The 16,765-nt window shown below is 33.8% G+C and overlaps 3 protein-coding genes across 3 annotated transcripts; all 3 read left to right on the forward strand.

The window, feature by feature from the left end:
• Window positions 1-3,321: 3,321 nt before the first annotated feature.
• On the forward strand, window positions 3,322-6,177 carry LOC145612414 (putative pectinesterase/pectinesterase inhibitor 12). Its single transcript, XM_081667790.1, has 2 exons — window positions 3,322-4,264; window positions 5,480-6,177. Exons 1-2 carry the CDS (start codon window positions 3,322-3,324, stop codon window positions 6,175-6,177), a joined length of 1,641 nt encoding a protein of 546 aa, XP_081523916.1.
• Window positions 6,178-7,904: 1,727 nt separating this feature from the next.
• Window positions 7,905-10,797, forward strand: LOC145612710 (putative pectinesterase/pectinesterase inhibitor 13). Its single transcript, XM_081668013.1, has 4 exons — window positions 7,905-8,372; window positions 8,865-9,352; window positions 9,667-9,827; window positions 10,100-10,797. Exons 1-4 carry the CDS (start codon window positions 7,905-7,907, stop codon window positions 10,795-10,797), a joined length of 1,815 nt encoding a protein of 604 aa, XP_081524139.1.
• A 525-nt stretch (window positions 10,798-11,322) lies between these two features.
• Window positions 11,323-15,748, forward strand: LOC145611449 (DNA repair protein RAD51 homolog). Its single transcript, XM_081666780.1, has 9 exons — window positions 11,323-11,611; window positions 12,949-13,091; window positions 13,210-13,322; window positions 13,423-13,514; window positions 14,009-14,103; window positions 14,188-14,301; window positions 14,814-14,943; window positions 15,107-15,228; window positions 15,312-15,748. Exons 1-9 carry the CDS (start codon window positions 11,516-11,518, stop codon window positions 15,433-15,435), a joined length of 1,029 nt encoding a protein of 342 aa, XP_081522906.1. The 5' UTR covers window positions 11,323-11,515; the 3' UTR covers window positions 15,436-15,748.
• The last annotated feature ends 1,017 nt before the right edge of the window (window positions 15,749-16,765 follow it).

Consider the following 16,765-nt stretch of genomic DNA (forward strand, 5'->3'; position numbering starts at 1 on the left):
GATTGACTAGTTTCATTCATGCACAAAACATTTTAAGCTAGATTTGAAATTAAAATTTATAAATAGCCCATTTGGATAGTTTATTACTCCGTAATAAATATTATATATATATGGTAAAAAAATATGTAAGAAATTATCAATTATCTAAACAGCCACAACATTTTGGAATACATAAGGAAAAAAAAAAAAAAAGAAATTACCAACACTATATTTTTTTTTTTTTGAGGGGAATTACCAACACTATATTATGGAACGACAATGGAAATACTAAAATATTGTCCACCGACAAATAATACGGCTAGATGGCATGGCTAGATGGTTGATATAGTTGAACTCTTGCACAAGGCTGAAAGAATTCACATGTATTGTTGCCAAATTTTTCATTCAACTCACTTATTATCGGTTTTTTTTTTTTTTTTGGTTGGTGATAAGGAGAAGGGCTCAACTGGACCGAAACCTCTCATAGGTCCTCCCACCCGGATTAGCAGGCTAGACAATTTGGAAGAGTGAGGGGAAGATAAGGGAATCCCACATTTCCACTCCCCCAAATTGTCACTAGTGGGGATTAAACCCCAACCTCATCATAGTTGGAAGGTACTCTCCTTTCCATTAGACCAAGCTTGGCTTGGTACTTATAATCGTATTGAATCTCTTCAATTTGTCGTATTTTCTTGATGAAACATTATGGCATGCAAGTTCAGTCTTTTGTTGGCTCTCTTCCTCTTCGGCTCTTCCCCCCTCACATAATTGTGTCAGAATATATAATGTTTGTCATTAAATTCTTCATTGCATATGATAATTTATTGTTCATAGTTCTACAAAGTATTACTTTACACTTTATAGTACAGTACTATCAATCTAGTTAACTTTGTTATTGCACATAGTTTTGTACATGGAATTCAGTTGTTTGGACAGTTACTAGACTGCTGTGAAAAAGAATAGTTTCATTATGTCATTGTACATGGTAAAGCTAACCCTTGTCTACTTCAGATCGATCTCATTTATCAAATATTTTTATATTTATCGTGCATTACCACTTTGGATGTGGTATAGGTTGGGTAATTGGGAATGAATGAAGTTTTATGAAAACTCCATTTATCTATCCCTACCTTATAAAATCCCTACCTTATAAAAAGTAGAAAATAACTCTTAGGAATAGTGTGCTACCAAATATACCCTCAAAAATATGTACAAAATTGTGTACAAAAATGTATATTACTTCGTATGACCAAGCTCACAAAAAATTCGTTTGAAGAAAAATACGTTAAGTATTATTGAATCATGCAAATCAATTAAGAGTTCTAAACTAGATTAAGATATGAAGGGATGCAAATCAATTAAATATAATTTAATAATAATTTTGAAATAACACTGTCAACTTTTGAGGGTTTTAAAAAATAATTATCATTTAAGATTTTGGTGGCTTTTTTATATTTCTACAAAACCACTATATAGGCACATAACCAAATAGTACGTATTAAAACTGCCAGATTTACCACCCAAACCAAAGGTGTAACTACTCGCTAATACAACTTCTATGCAAGAGCTAACTTTTTCGCGCGCATCGCGCGCGTAGGATACCCTAGTTTATATAAGGGCCTATTTTCATTGACTGAACTAAAATGAATATTTTATAAGAGAAGGAAATTAGGTGCTGAACTGAACTGAACTGAACTGAACTGAACTGAATTTCAACGTATGAGAACAGACCCTAAGTCTATGTATCACATGACACCCCTTATACTCCCTCTGTTTTTTTTATATGCATCAGTTTGATCGGCACATTTGCCAAGATGCTACTTTGACCATAAATATCTTTAATTGTGTATTATTAGTAAAAATTGTAACAAAATTATATTATGAAACTAGACATTATGACGAATCTAATGATATATAATATAATAACATTTATTCATTTTTAAGAGGTAAAAAAATTAAGTCAACCATGATATGTGAATAGTGCAATTGTCAAAGTGATGCATAAAAAAAAAACGGAGGGAGTATATACATATAAACTTACAATGATACAATAAGTCAATAATCTATAATGCATATACGAAGTATATGAGCATGGGACAAACTATATATATCATCCTTTAAGCATTACATGATCATTACATATAAACTTGGGACCAACTAGATATCGATCTTACCAATTAAAATCTTATATTTGATCTTTTCATTTCCAAATAAATGCATCATTTTAGATCGATTATTGTACTTCGTATTTGTCAACATTCAACTTTTATAATTAAATATTGTAATTATTGGTGGCAAATGTCTCATTTTGATGGCATTGGTTTTCTAATAGTTTTTTTTTTTTTTTTTTTTTTTTTTTTTTTTTTTTTTTTTTTGACGGGAGGTTTTCTAATAGTTACTTAATTAGGAGTTTAGAACAATTTTCTTAAATCTTATTCAAGTGGTTTAATTTTAATCCAGATTAAGTTATCTTTATATTTATTGATTACTCCGTAGAATATTGTGACCAATAACTTAATATTGGCTGGATTAATATTTAAATCAACTTGGATAGATTTTATTTTTGGTCAAAAATAAAGGTATATATATACAAGTATATACAAGTATATAACATATGTTTAGAACCGAAGAAATTCCCTCAGCTATTTTTTTAAAAATATAGAGCATTGTCCCGTCATAAAAATAAATAAATAAATAAATTTAGGGCATTGTCACGGGTTTCTAGTTGTGAATACCAATGCAATTTCCTCATCTAGCATGGGTTTCATCTACAACGAGTAGAGAATCGATTTTAGCAATGTCAATGATTCCTTTTATCTTTATTGTCCTTACTAGAATACATTAATAAAAGTGGCATAAATTAATGCAAAGTTACATAACTTTTTGTGATTAACATTTATCCTTGATTTCAAAGATACCCATTTATAAAAATCAATATTACTTGAAAATTACTCATAACCTATAAAATAATCCACTAAAATTCATGCAAAATTTTGTCTTCCCAAAAAAAACCTTGATGAAACTAACTTACCCTTAAAAAAAGAAAAATTAAAGAGTAATGTTATACACAGACCTGACTAACTAAGGGTCATATATAAGCATTTATAGCACATTTTTTTTTAAAAAAAATACAGTATTAATTTAGAAATTTATAACAAAAATACGCATATCTTTGTGTAGTTATTGTTAAAATATTCTCAAACTTTTATTTTTTAGCTTCTTATATACAATGTAGCCTTGTATATAGCATTTTTTAAAATTAAAATACTATATATATTATTCCCTTAGCTTCATTTCAACTCTCTTTTGATTCTCTCCTCATTTGATCCCTCCTCTAGCACTATGGCTCCCTCCTTCTCAAAATCTCCTCATTTTTTCCTAATTTCATCTCTAATCTTAGTAACTTTCATACAATTTGCAAACTCCTTAAACAACAACAACAACAATGAGATGAAATTACCTCCAAAATTAGAATTAAAATCTCTATGTAAAACAACACCTTACCCAAATGATTGCTTAAACACCCTAAAACTAACCATTTCCTTAAACCTCCCATTAACCCTCCTAAACATCCTCTTACAATCACTTCAAAATGCATTAAGTGAAGCTACTAAACTCACCTCACTTTTTGATGCAACAACTAATTACAATCTCATTGAAAAACAAAGAGGATCACTCCTAGATTGTAAGGAACTTCACCATATATCACTTCTTTCATTACAAAAATCGGTGTCTAAGGTAAAAACATCAAACCTAACCGATGCTAGGGTTTTCCTTAGTGCTGCCCTTTCTAACAAAGAAACTTGCCTAGAAGGCCTTAACTCGGCTTCCGGCCCTTGGAAGCCACTTCTAGTGAGCTTCATTGCTAACACTTACAACCATGTTAGCAACTCATTGTCCATGTTCAAAGACGACCCTAATCAACGATTGTCACCCTTGTCGTGGTCACCTAATGACTACGACGAGGGTGACAATGGTGGTGACGATGATGGTAGTGGTGTAGGATATGATGATGATGATGATGATGAACTAAGAGAGACTATTATAGTTGCAGCTGATGGAAGTGGGAATTTTACAAGTGTGCAAGAAGGGGTTGATTTTGCACCAAATAATAGTGAGTTTAGGACTTTTATATATGTAAGAAAAGGGGTTTATGAAGAGAATGTGGAGATTCCAAATTATAAACCTAATATTGTTTTACTTGGTGATGGTAGTGATGTTACTATTATTACTGGTAGTAGAAGTGTGGCTGATGGTTGGACTACTTTCAGATCAGCTACTGTTGGTAATCTTCTTATACTTTTAACTGTTTTTTCTTGAATTTTATACTTTAGTGATTCATTAATCCTTTAATTGAAACTTAAACGAACCAATTATATACTTGGAAAGTACATACATAAAAGTATTCTTGGATTTTTCATGTTGTGAAGGGGACCGCAAATATTGCATTTGTTTCTTATTATTTGTCCTATATTTGAAATTTTTCATCAGTAGAGTGAGAAACTTTGACCATGATTATTAATCAATATATATATGGGAAAAAAAAATGTCCACCTGAGATCTAGCTAAATATATGTGTCTTGATGTATATGTTCAGAACATTATATTTTGTGTAAATTAGTAACACGTGATTAAAAATATTGTTTTTCAAATATACAATAAAAACAATGTAAATGTCAAAATAAGGCAGACAATATGAAACTTGGATAGTATTAGAATATCTTGAATATGGTTGGATAGATCTACACAAAACCCTTGTTTATTTCACGTACTTAATTAAGGATGTAATCTAAATTAAGACTCCACGAGTGAATACAGTGATGGTTTCTTCTTTCTAGAGTAACATCCTTATAACACAGGTGTCTTTGTATATTCGAATTTACTAAGGTGGTGTGTAAGCTTAGGTACACACACCTGCAATACATGCATACACAAACAAGTTTTATAATTAGTGTAAACCCATACACAAACAAGTGTAATACACTCTATGAAATAATATCCTACATGTTCCCAATGCAATCCGGTATAAATGCGTGCACACATTTATATATACGAAGTACAAATAAGCTAGGCCTGGTCTTTAGAGCTGCTCTGCTTTGTTGAAATTTGTTTTGCTCTATTCTGCTGAAATCTGTCCATAAGCTTAAAAGAACAGGACCTTAGGACCTGTTCTCATACGATTATTTTTAGTTCAGTTCAGCTCTAATAAGTTCAGTTTAGCTCAGTTCAGTTCAGTTCCTAATTTCCTTCTCTTATAAAATATTCAGTTCAGTTCAATTTTTTTCAGTCAATGAGAACAGACCCTTAGTATATGATCTTAAAAATATACTCAACACCTAAAGTCAAATCTCGTCAATAGATACTAACATACATCCACACTATTTGCTTTATTAGTTTATTAAAGTTCATGACTTTGTCTAATAAAATAATTAAGCATTATTATTATTGTTGTCACATTTATTCATTATTCTAACAAGCCAAAGCTCATGGTATAATGCAGCGGTTTCTGGAGAAGGATTCTTAGCACGAGACATAACCTTTGCGAACACAGCAGGACCCGAAAAGGCCCAAGCATCCGCCCTTAGAATAAACGCAGACTTAACAGCAGTCTACAGATGCAACATCTTAGGATACCAGGACACACTCTACGTTCACTCATTTAGACAATTCTACCGAGAGTGCAACATATACGGGACAATTGACTACATATTTGGCAATGCCGCGGTAGTTCTCCAAGGATGTACCATAGTGTCACGAATGCCACTACCCGGCCAATACACGGTCATCACAGCTCAGTCACGAGTCATGCCTAACGAAAACACAGGCATCGTGCTCCAAAATTGCACGGTGCTAGCCACCGAGGAGCTAAATGGTAACAAGAGTCGCGTCCAGAGTTACCTAGGGAGGCCGTGGAGGCCATACGCTAGGACGGTTTACATCGAATCGTACATTGATGAGTTTATTGATCCAAAGGGGTGGATAAAATGGTCATCAAATGATTTTGATGATATGCAAAATAGTTTGTATTATGGAGAGTTTGATAATAGAGGGCCAGGTTCTATAACAGATGGAAGAGTAAATTGGGGAGGGTATCATGTTATGGATTATTATGATGCAAGTAATTTTACGGTTCATGAGTTTATTGTTGGGGAACAATGGTTAGATTCTACTTCATTTCCCTATGATGAAGGGATTTAATTTAATGATGAGTATTATGAATATGACTTCTATATGTGTCAATGTGTTGAAAATTGATATCATTCATTTCCCTTTACTCGTTTGTTATAAATTTTTATATCTTTTTATTTTTGATGAAAGGATTGTATCATTTGATAAAATACATTTAATGTCCGTATTATATACTCCCTCCGTCCCAAAAAGAACGACTCATTTAGCCAAAACTTTGTTCCAAAAAGAAAGACCCATTTGCATTAAAACACCCACCAATTTGCTACCATATTTGTGCAAAATTAGCTTCCCCATATAAAAATTTGATTTTCCATGTTATTTTATTACTTTCTCTCTCTATTTTTTTACAAACCCCATGTAAATTTATCTTTCCAATATACGTTTACTTCTTTTTACTTAACTTCCTTAATACCCACGTAATCAACCCAAATGGGTCGTTCTTTTTGGGATGGAGGGAGTATTAGAAAACATTTAATGTCCAAACAAATACACTGAAATAGAATCAAATGAAAACCTTCTCACGTGACAAAGGTACAACCGTTATTGCATCTCAAGTATTGAAATTTTGTAGTCATTCATGCACATAAGGGTGTTCACTTGTCCAAACTCAAATTGGAGTGGATCAAAGATCAAAAAATTGAGACTAAGCTAACAGAGCCAAATACCAGATTGATTATGCTAGGATTAAAAACAAATCCAGCCAATAAAATCGATTCAAGCACGAATTGGGTTTGATTATTTTTAGATTTTTTTTTTCGTATCTTTAACCTTTTTAAAAGAATAATAAAAGGCCTTTTGAATGAAATACTAAAATGTCTTTTTTAAAAGCCTAAAATAAGGTTAAAATGCTCTCAACCATTGAAGGAGAAATTAATCATTGAGGTTTATTATATGCACTATTAAAACTAATTAAAAATCAGTAGTTCAGTTCAAAACTATTTTGGACCAAATATTAGAAGTTTATACAAGTACTTTTCGACCTGATATCTCACTTTTTCTCATCAATTTTTGGTTTCATATAGGGTCGGTCCAATCTAATCAATGTATTATTCAAGTCTAGACCAGATTTTGAGCACCCCTACGCATATACGCTCATATACTTGTATAATACTTCTATATACAATTATCAATCACAATTATATTGGAATGAATGATTGGTTTTACTAATGCACATTACAATTCATGATGACATTATTAATCTGTCTCCCTAAATACTATGATAACAAAACTTCACCTCAACGGTATTTATAGTACAATTCAATCATTAATTTGGGATAACAAAGTGAAGAAGGTTGTACACAAAATTTACGGAAGAATCGGGTTGAAAGAAAACCTTAACTAACTTTCAAACTATGTATTCCCATAATAAGTAACTAATTTTCATTTCAATTTTATACAAAACACCCCTAAAACTTCTCTAATCCAGATCTCTCTAAATTTCTTTTTCTTAAAGAAAACAAATTAAAGAACCAATTTAGATAAAATGAAGGAAACAAAACACTAAAATAAGACTAATTTTAAAGATCAAAAATATTGTTTACAGGTTGGGAGGAGTAAAAAGAGAGAGCCAAAAAAAAAAAAAAAAAAAAAAAACAACAACAACAAATAAAAAATTATCATTCATTCCTGCCTTAGCTAGAGGCATGCCATGCTATGCTAGCTAAAACAACGGCGGAAGGCCTCTCTCTTTAGCTCCTCCTACCTTCTCATTCTTCGATCTTTTGTTCGATACAAACATGGCCTTTGAGGAGTTTAGCCAACTATCTAAACGTAGGAGAGAAGAACGCGCACAAAAATACAAGAAGAAGATATGCTTCGCGGTAATTTGTACTATATTGTTCCTCCTTTGTATAGCCGGTGGAGTTTTTGCATTCTTTTATTTTAGTGACAAGAAAAATGGATCATCATCTAAAGACGATGGTTCCTCTGGAGGGGAAGGAGAAGAGCATACGACGAAAGCCTCTAGTAAGATAATACAAATGTTATGTGATCCTACGGATTATAAGAAGAAATGTGAGAGCACCCTAGCCAATGTGGTACGTACTAATGCCTCTAACCCTTCTATTGCACCTAGGGTGATCATCAAAGCCGCCATCTCTGCAGCCGCGAAAGAGATTGTCAAGGCTATTAATAAGACCGAAAAATTTAAGTTTGACAGACAAGAGGATAAGGCTGCATATCAAGTTTGCAAGAAGCTATTCCAGGTAAAAGAAAATGATTGATTCAAACATAATTATTTTAAATCTAGTCATACCAAAATAGAACAATTATAAATTATTAGTTGTTAGAAAATTTCAAAAAATGTAAATTTAGAAAAATGTTCCTTATATAAGTTAAGGACAAATTAATTACCTAGAAGAATCTAATGCTCTAGAAAAATTATGCAACATCAATTATATTTTGTGCATGAAAAGGTTATTTATAATCAAGTATATGCTCTAGAAAACTTATGTACCTAGTGCGTTTCAAAATTATATTCTAACTTATTTATATTTAAAATTTACAATGCATAACACAACGTGAAAAATACATATTTTGAAGGCGTACTCCTTAATGCATTAAGCAAACATCACATGATATACATTAAAATTAACAAATAGTCATGTAACATACATCATTTTACATACTACATGCAACTATAATCACATAATTATTTAATTACAACCCTAATGATAATAATCCCATAACACAAACAGGATTCAGTAGATGAATTGTCCGAGTCACTCCATCATGCGGAACATGAGGTTAAGAACTACCATACCGAGATTAATGACCTTAAGACATGGTTAAGCGCGGTGTATTCTTACCAAGAGACATGTATCGATGCATTCGATAATGGGGATGTCAAGAACAAGATCAAGGGAGCTGTGAATGCATCTAAGGAATTTGTTAGTAACTCTCTTGCACTTGTATCTCAAATCTCTAATATTCTTGACAAGTTTAGTGCGGCCGAAGGAGCTTTGAAGCCTCCTACTCGTCACCTTCTAGCACACGGTGCACCTAATCACAATGCATTCGTCGATGATGAGGGGTTCCCCGATTGGGTTAGTCATGAGGAACGAAAGCTTACGGTAAAATCGGTGAGTAACTTGGTTGCCAACCTCACTGTGGCGAAAGATGGGAGTGGAAATTTTACTACCATCAATGATTGTTTAAAATCCTTGCCTGAAAATCGCAAAGAAAGGTAATACCGGTTCTATTCTACTAGTATCATACTTTTTATATACACTCGGGTGCACATAGAGTTAGGTGCATCTAAGGATATATATTTTTTTCTTCTTATTTTAAGATTTTAAAATGAACAAAAAAATAATATTAAATGAGCATAAAGTACCCTTGACTGCACCATGCTTTCGGGAGTATATAAATTTTTTTATAATGGTGTTGTTCAATGTATGTATTAAGAAAATAACAATCAAAATTATATTTTATAAATCATATGGTTAATGAAATTAAGCTAATCTTTACTATATATATTGTGGGGGTGTATGTAAGCAGAATTTATATCTACATTAAAGAAGGAATTTATGAAGAATACGTGACAATTACCAAAAAGATGACAAATATAACAATGTTTGGAGAGGGGTCACAAAAGAGCATGGTCACTGGCAACAAAAATTTTGTAGATGGAGTTCGTACCTTTGAAACTGCCACTTTTGGTATATACACTTTCTCTATCTATAGCTTTACCTACACAAATAACTAAGATCAAAATAGTTTTATGGCATATGTAAGCTTTCATGTTTATATGCCAATAAGGTCTTGACCTACTGATTAAAACTAAAGGCTTGTATACATTAGGTCGCAAGTTCAAATCTCAATCCCCCAATCCTATTTATTTGATATATTTAGTTTTTGTTTAACATGTTATACTTGTTAAGATTATTATTATCCTCCATGATAAAATTGTGTGTAAACATTTATGCTTTAGCTGTGCAAGGAGAAGGATTCGTTGGCATTGCATTAGGATTCAAGAACACGGCAGGCCCCGAAAAACACCAAGCAGTAGCCCTTAGAGTGCAAGCAGATCGCTCAATTTTCCTCAATTGTCGTATGGAAGCATACCAAGACACCCTTTATGTTCAAGCACATAGACAATTCTACCGTAGTTGTTACATCACTGGTACAATAGACTTTATATTTGGTGATGCGGCTGCCATCTTCCAAAACTGCATGATTATTGTTAGGAAGCCAATGGACAACCAACAAAACATGGTCACGGCCCAAGGGAGAGCTGACAAACACGAAAACACGGGTATTGTTCTCCATAACTGTCGTATCTACCCCGACAAGGATCTCTTCCCTTTGAAGCATAAGTTCAAGACATACCTAGGGAGACCTTGGAAGCAATACTCTAGGACAATTGTCATGGAAAGTACAATCGGTGAGGTGATCACGCCCGAGGGATGGTCACCATGGCAACGGGACTTTGCACTTAAGACATTGTACTATGCAGAGTTTAACAACCATGGTCCGGGAGCAGATACCTCGAAACGAGTTAAATGGGGTGGATATAAGAAGTCTATTAGTAGGCAAGAGGCACAAAGTTACACTGTTACACCCTTCTTGCAAGGTAGTTGGATTCGAGACAACCCTTCAGTGCAAGTTCATTTTGGGTTGTACAATTGAAGGCTCAATGGCCATGTATTTGATTCAACAAGGAAATCGGATTTTCATATTTGATTTGATTTATTCAAATTTACTATTAGCTAGAACTTTTAGAAAATTTTGGCATTCTTAATGAGTGTTTCATATACTTGTTTATTTGATGTACATTATATTAGACGAGGATCTTACTATATATATTCTACTACGTATAATTAACAACATGAAGGCATTCCCTTCTCCAATTGTTTGTTGAGATTTTACGCAAGAACAATTATGATCATCTCAAGTATATTGAGAATTCAAACTACTTCGTAATTTCTAGTACCCGATCGTTGTGAAGCAAGAAAAAGTATTTCAATTATCAAAACACCTTATAACGTTAGATCACGTCTCATCAAGGTAAATGAAAATAAAATTACGGCTGCCACACGCCCGTGTAGGCCAGGGTGTTACTCAGCCTCGCACGGTGGGCTAGGTCGATCGAGTGCCATCACTACAAAACTTCCCAAGCACGATTGCGATTCAAAACACACACAACTACACAATTACATAAAAGGAAAGAAGCTATCAAAACATTCACTACATTTTGGCGCCTAGGTTGAACTTTTCGAATACCTTGCTGTAGTTTACTACTAGATCAAAGCCTCTTTCCCCACCAATTCAAGCCCTCAAATCTTTGTATCTTCCAAATTCAAGGTTTCATCTTCTGGGTTTTTCTGGGCAAATTCACATCGCAAAAATGGAGCAGCAGCAGCGAAACCCAAGGGCAGTGGCTCAAGAATCAGAAGAAATGGAAGAAATTCAACATGGCCCTTCTCCTGTCGAACAATTGCAGGTTCAATTCCTCAAATTTCTCCTCTTTTTCACTCATTTCTTGATAATTTTTATCTGGGTTTTCCTTATATCATGTCAATTTTAGGTTTCTTGCTATTTAACAATGATATTGTGAAATGGGTCTTTTTTTCCCTTTAATTTCTTGACATTGATTTTCTGGGTTTTCTTTATAACCCTTAATTTTGAGGGTTTCTTGTAAAATTACAGTTATTTGTTGATGATTGCTTGTTTCTTCTGATGGTTCAAGAAATTTATTGATATGGAGTAGTGAAATGGGTCTTCTTTTGTTCTTCTTTTTGTTGAAAATTTTCATCTGGGTATTTTCAATACCAAGTATATTTTAGGGTTTCTTGATTATTTTACTGTAAATTGTCAATGATTGCTTGTTTCTTTAGATGGGTCCGAAAAATTTCTTGATACAGTGAAATGGGTATGCTGTTTCTCTTTCATTTTTATAAAATTGATTACACCCTCAATTTGAGGTTTCTTGTTTATCTTTCTGGAATTTGTGTGATCAAGAAGCTTAATTCAGGTTCCCATTTTTTAGGTTTAGGGGTTAAATGTTAACATCTTTACTCCTAACTGCCTACTTCTATTAATGGATAATTCGTGTTAGCAGTTCTTGATGTGTTATCGAAGAGGGTTGAATTGAATTGTTATATTTTAATATCTATCTTGCTGTATTGCTCTACCAGTCAATAAGAGCTTTTCTTGAAATTCACAATACAGTAAGCCTTCTAAAAGTTTGGATAACTAATGTTGGATTTTCTTTTTCTATGATTTGTGTACATTTCATGCTTGGATTAGTGATTGAGGTTTGAATCTTTGTATGTGTTCTTGATTTGTGTTAAGCCCCTATGCTCACTTGTTTGGTTCGGCAGTAGACAAGGTCTTTCCATTGGCGAGAGAAAGACAAAGATGTTTCAATATTGTTGCCGGCAAATTAAGTATTTGATTCTGTGCTTGTTAGATTTTTTTAGTAGGGAGGAGCTAAATATAATTGGTGCTTTGTGGTTTATTATTTGCTCATCAACCTGTCTATTGCTAAGCCGTGGATGCTCAAGAATGCTTTTTTAGTGCTGTATGCAGGAACTAGAAATTGGTTTATAGTACTAAGACTACTAACTACAAGTTATACAAATGCCTTTTTTTTTTTTTTGTTTTTGTTTTTGTTTTTTGTTGCTTCTCCTCCAATATGCATTTCAATTTTTTTTTTTTTAAAAAAGTGTTCTTTGAGAATTGATGTGAGCACGATTATTTTACCTTTACTCATTAATTCAAGTTCTAGCTGGGTTTGTTTGTATGCAACAGTACGATTTAATTTGTTTCTAATATTAGGCAGCGGGTATTGCGGCTATGGATGTTAAGAAGCTTAAAGATGCTGGCTTATGTACAGTTGAATCTGTTGCCTATTCTCCGCGCAAGGAGCTTCTTCATATTAAAGGAATTAGTGAAGCAAAAGTTGACAAAATAATTGAAGCAGATGAGAATTATAATGAATATTAATTATAAAATCTCGATTTTATTTTCTGCTATACCTTGACTCTTATATATGAAATCAACATTAACATATGCTGCCTTCATTGCTCTTTGTTTGGTAGCTTCAAAACTGGTTCCTTTGGGCTTTACCAGTGCTACTCAACTCCATGCACAGAGACTTGAGATTATTCAAATTACATCTGGCTCTACAGAGCTTGACAAAATCTTAGAAGGTTTGTTGTTAACACCATCTTTACCCGTGCACGTCATTGCTATATATTCAGTAAATGTTCAGTGGTTAAGCTGACTTCATGTGATTATATCACTTGGCAGGAGGACTTGAGACGGGATCAATCACAGAATTATATGGCGAGTTTCGTTCTGGAAAGACTCAACTGTGTCACACACTATGTGTCACTTGCCAAGTAAAAGTTCTATTTCATTCTATAAAGTGTCTTCCCTTTTTATCATAAACTATTGAATTATTGCTTTCCCTTCATGTAAAAAAATAAAAAAAAAATAATAAAAAAAAAAACTATAACAGTATCTTCATCTCTGGTTATCTTAATTTCTGCAGCTACCGTTTTTTAATTGGTGCTCTAACATATCCTTTGTGAGCACTGACTTGTACAGCGAATCCTTGTTTGACTTATACTCCACATATATGTTTTAGATCAATTGTCTGATAAATTTGGATATTACTCTTGAGAATTGTATGAATCCGCCAACTTGAGGGTAAATATTTTTCAAGCAAACTGTATATCTCTGTGTTTAGATAAGTTTCATAATTTTTACATGTTTCTTCTGCTCAGGAGGGACTAAATAAATATTTTTGATTGTGTTATGCTGCAAGTTCTGTTCTAGACCCATCTATAAAACAATAATGCTTACTGGTTCCAATTTTTTGCTGGTGTCTCAGCTGCCATTAGATCAAGGAGGTGGTGAAGGAAAAGCAATGTATATTGATGCAGAGGGGACATTTAGGCCGCAGAGACTTCTACAGATTGCAGAGAGGTTTTGTGTCAGCTGCCATCTATTTGTTGCTCTTTTTATGATATATATAAGCATACAATTTGTATAACTGTGCTTCTATTCCAGGTTTGGGTTGAATGGTGCTGATGTGTTAGAAAATGTGGCCTATGCAAGAGCATATAACACTGATCATCAGTCAAGGCTTTTGCTTGAAGCAGCGTCGATGATGGTGGAAACAAGGTATTTTGTGTTTCTTATGTTTTGTGATTGAGAAGAGTATCTTGCATTTAGCTTGTTGCCAACATTACAACTTGATAAATCACTGTGTTTTGTTAAATGACGATCTGAAACTCAATGGATTTTGTCAATATTACTTGTGACTTCTGTAATTAATATATTATGCCATTAGCCAACCTTTATATCCTTTAGGAACTCGTATTCGTTCTTTGTTTTCTGTAATAGCAGCCAATTTTTAACTCTACAGAACAAATCGAAGAAGAGATCAATGTGTACATATTTTGAAATGGAATTAGTGACTAGTCTTTAATTCTTTATATATCCCTTATATGCTTAAAATTGTTAATTGGCCAACTCTTATGTCCTGCAGCCTTGATTTATCTTGCAGTTACACCTCTGGTTATAATTTACACAAATTTTAAGCACTGATGCTGTCATTTGCGCTCACTACTCTTTTGCTTGATTATAAGTTGTGAATTATGGTGTCAAAATTAATATGGATTTTTCATCTGCAGATTTGCTCTTATGATCGTAGACAGTGCTACTGCACTCTATCGGACAGATTTCTCAGGAAGGGGTGAGTTATCAGCCAGACAAATGCACCTTGCTAAGTTCCTTAGGAGCCTTCAGAAGCTGGCAGATGAGGTAATGATTCTGCATCATTGTGACAATTTGTACTTCAAGCAAACTGAACTTAAGTGTTCATATGCTCTGAACTATTAGCATATAGATGAGGATACAAACCTTGCTACTCATAAGTCATTATGCTTGTGGGAAACTATTTGTAACTGCATGATTGGCATTGCAGTTTGGTGTTGCTGTGGTCATTACAAATCAAGTGGTTGCCCAAGTTGATGGTTCTGCAGTCTTTGCTGGTCCTCAAATCAAACCTATTGGTGGCAATATAATGGCTCACGCTTCCACAACCAGGTCAGATAATCTCGACCTATCATTTTCTGTCAAATAAAATACAGATTTGTTGCTTGTGCTGAACTTTTTCCGTTACACTTCAGATTAGCTTTGCGAAAGGGAAGAGGGGAGGAGCGCATATGTAAAGTAATAAGCTCCCCATGCCTTGCTGAAGCTGAAGCAAGATTTCAGATCTCTTCCGAAGGTGTTACTGATGTTAAAGACTGATACCTAATCCTCTTCTTCCGCATCTCTCATGTTATCTTGCCACTGTCAGTGGATGTACGCAACAGCTTTTTTTTTTTTCACCATTGCTGTACGGAATATAGATGAGGTCTTACAGATTACAATTTCTCATTGTTGCCTGGAAGGTTGGGAGAGGGTGTAAATTCTGTAATGTAGATTAGTATAATAGCAAATCTACAATTGTAGATCCTTTGCTTAGATATGTTTTTCAGGTTCTTGTATACAATTTTCCTATTACACCGATTTCCATTATATTGGCTTCGATCTTTTTGTTATTATCAAGCTTATCTACTTATTTGACTTTAAGTTGCAATTTAGAGATGAGTATTGGCAATTTGGCACACTAGACTTGGCAAGATAAAATGGCTTCATTTGCGGATACAAAATTGAATCCATACCCACTTCAGCATCCTAACACCCATTCACTCATTTGGATATTTATTACGTTTATCTCCACCTTGCTCGTCCTTACGTTCCATCTGAATGCCCATTTAAAATGGCTTAATCAAGTATTTTGACATTCTTTATCCGCTAATACACAAGTTTGCAATGTGTACGTGATGATTTATAGCTTGCTAAAGGCCATCTTGGATTCTTGGGGTTAAGGCGTCATGCCAGGCAAGGGGCACATTCTTTTTTTTTATGACAAGCACATTCTTTTTTGAAAAGCACAACATAGCATGCTAAAATAGAATTAAATCTTATTAGGCATGCAAGCACGACACAACATAGTGACATGTGAGAGTGGGATACACCATACACCTGACATGACATCTTTGCAAAAATTTCAATAGAGTAACATAACATTTTGTGAGTGGTTTCGCGAAGATTTGCTTGTACCACCTTTTCCAAAATTTTGGCATGGCATGACGTTACAGGCAGTGAGTGGTTTCGTAGGGATGTATTTGTGTTACCTTTTTCAACATTTTCGAAGGACATGATGTGATACAAGCGAGTGGGCACAACTATAAATCGGGTCTAGTCAAAACCAAAACACATGACACAACCCACCACCATCTTTAGATATTCTGTAGCAATAACAATCATCAGACAAATCATATTCCACCGCTCAACCATCTGTAGACCTCACCCTATCATTGCATTAGCAAGTATTCCAATAACGATTTGGTTAACATCAACTAACCAAATAAAAAATAGGGCTGGAAAATAGTTGTCACTCATATTTATCTACAGGTGTTAATACCTGACGCGACCGACCCAAACCAACCCGAAACGGATTCGAAAAACACCTAATTCAGATTTCGACTCGTATGACCACAATAACTTAGCCTGACTCAAGTTTGAAATAAAC

This window comes from Chenopodium album, chromosome 24 (assembly GCF_948465745.1).
Source record: "Chenopodium album chromosome 24, dcCheAlbu1.1, whole genome shotgun sequence".
In the NCBI taxonomy this organism is placed as follows: domain Eukaryota; kingdom Viridiplantae; phylum Streptophyta; class Magnoliopsida; order Caryophyllales; family Amaranthaceae; genus Chenopodium; species Chenopodium album.

What these genes read in the sequence shown, in the direction of transcription:
- LOC145612414 (XM_081667790.1), top strand. Translation starts at nt 3,322, where the DNA reads ATGGCTCCCTCCTTCTCAAAATCTCCTCATTTTTTCCTAATTTCATCT. An exon ending in TTTCAGATCAGCTACTGTTG is followed by an intron (nt 4,265 to 5,479) that starts GTAATCTTCTTA and finishes GGTATAATGCAG; the next exon opens with CGGTTTCTGGAGAAGGATTC.
- LOC145612710 (XM_081668013.1), top strand. Translation starts at nt 7,905, where the DNA reads ATGGCCTTTGAGGAGTTTAGCCAACTATCTAAACGTAGGAGAGAAGAA. An exon ending in TTTGCAAGAAGCTATTCCAG is followed by an intron (nt 8,373 to 8,864) that starts GTAAAAGAAAAT and finishes TAACACAAACAG; the next exon opens with GATTCAGTAGATGAATTGTC. An exon ending in CCTGAAAATCGCAAAGAAAG is followed by an intron (nt 9,353 to 9,666) that starts GTAATACCGGTT and finishes GTATGTAAGCAG; the next exon opens with AATTTATATCTACATTAAAG.
- LOC145611449 (XM_081666780.1), top strand. Translation starts at nt 11,516, where the DNA reads ATGGAGCAGCAGCAGCGAAACCCAAGGGCAGTGGCTCAAGAATCAGAA. An exon ending in CACTATGTGTCACTTGCCAA is followed by an intron (nt 13,515 to 14,008) that starts GTAAAAGTTCTA and finishes CTGGTGTCTCAG; the next exon opens with CTGCCATTAGATCAAGGAGG. An exon ending in CTTCTACAGATTGCAGAGAG is followed by an intron (nt 14,104 to 14,187) that starts GTTTTGTGTCAG and finishes CTTCTATTCCAG; the next exon opens with GTTTGGGTTGAATGGTGCTG.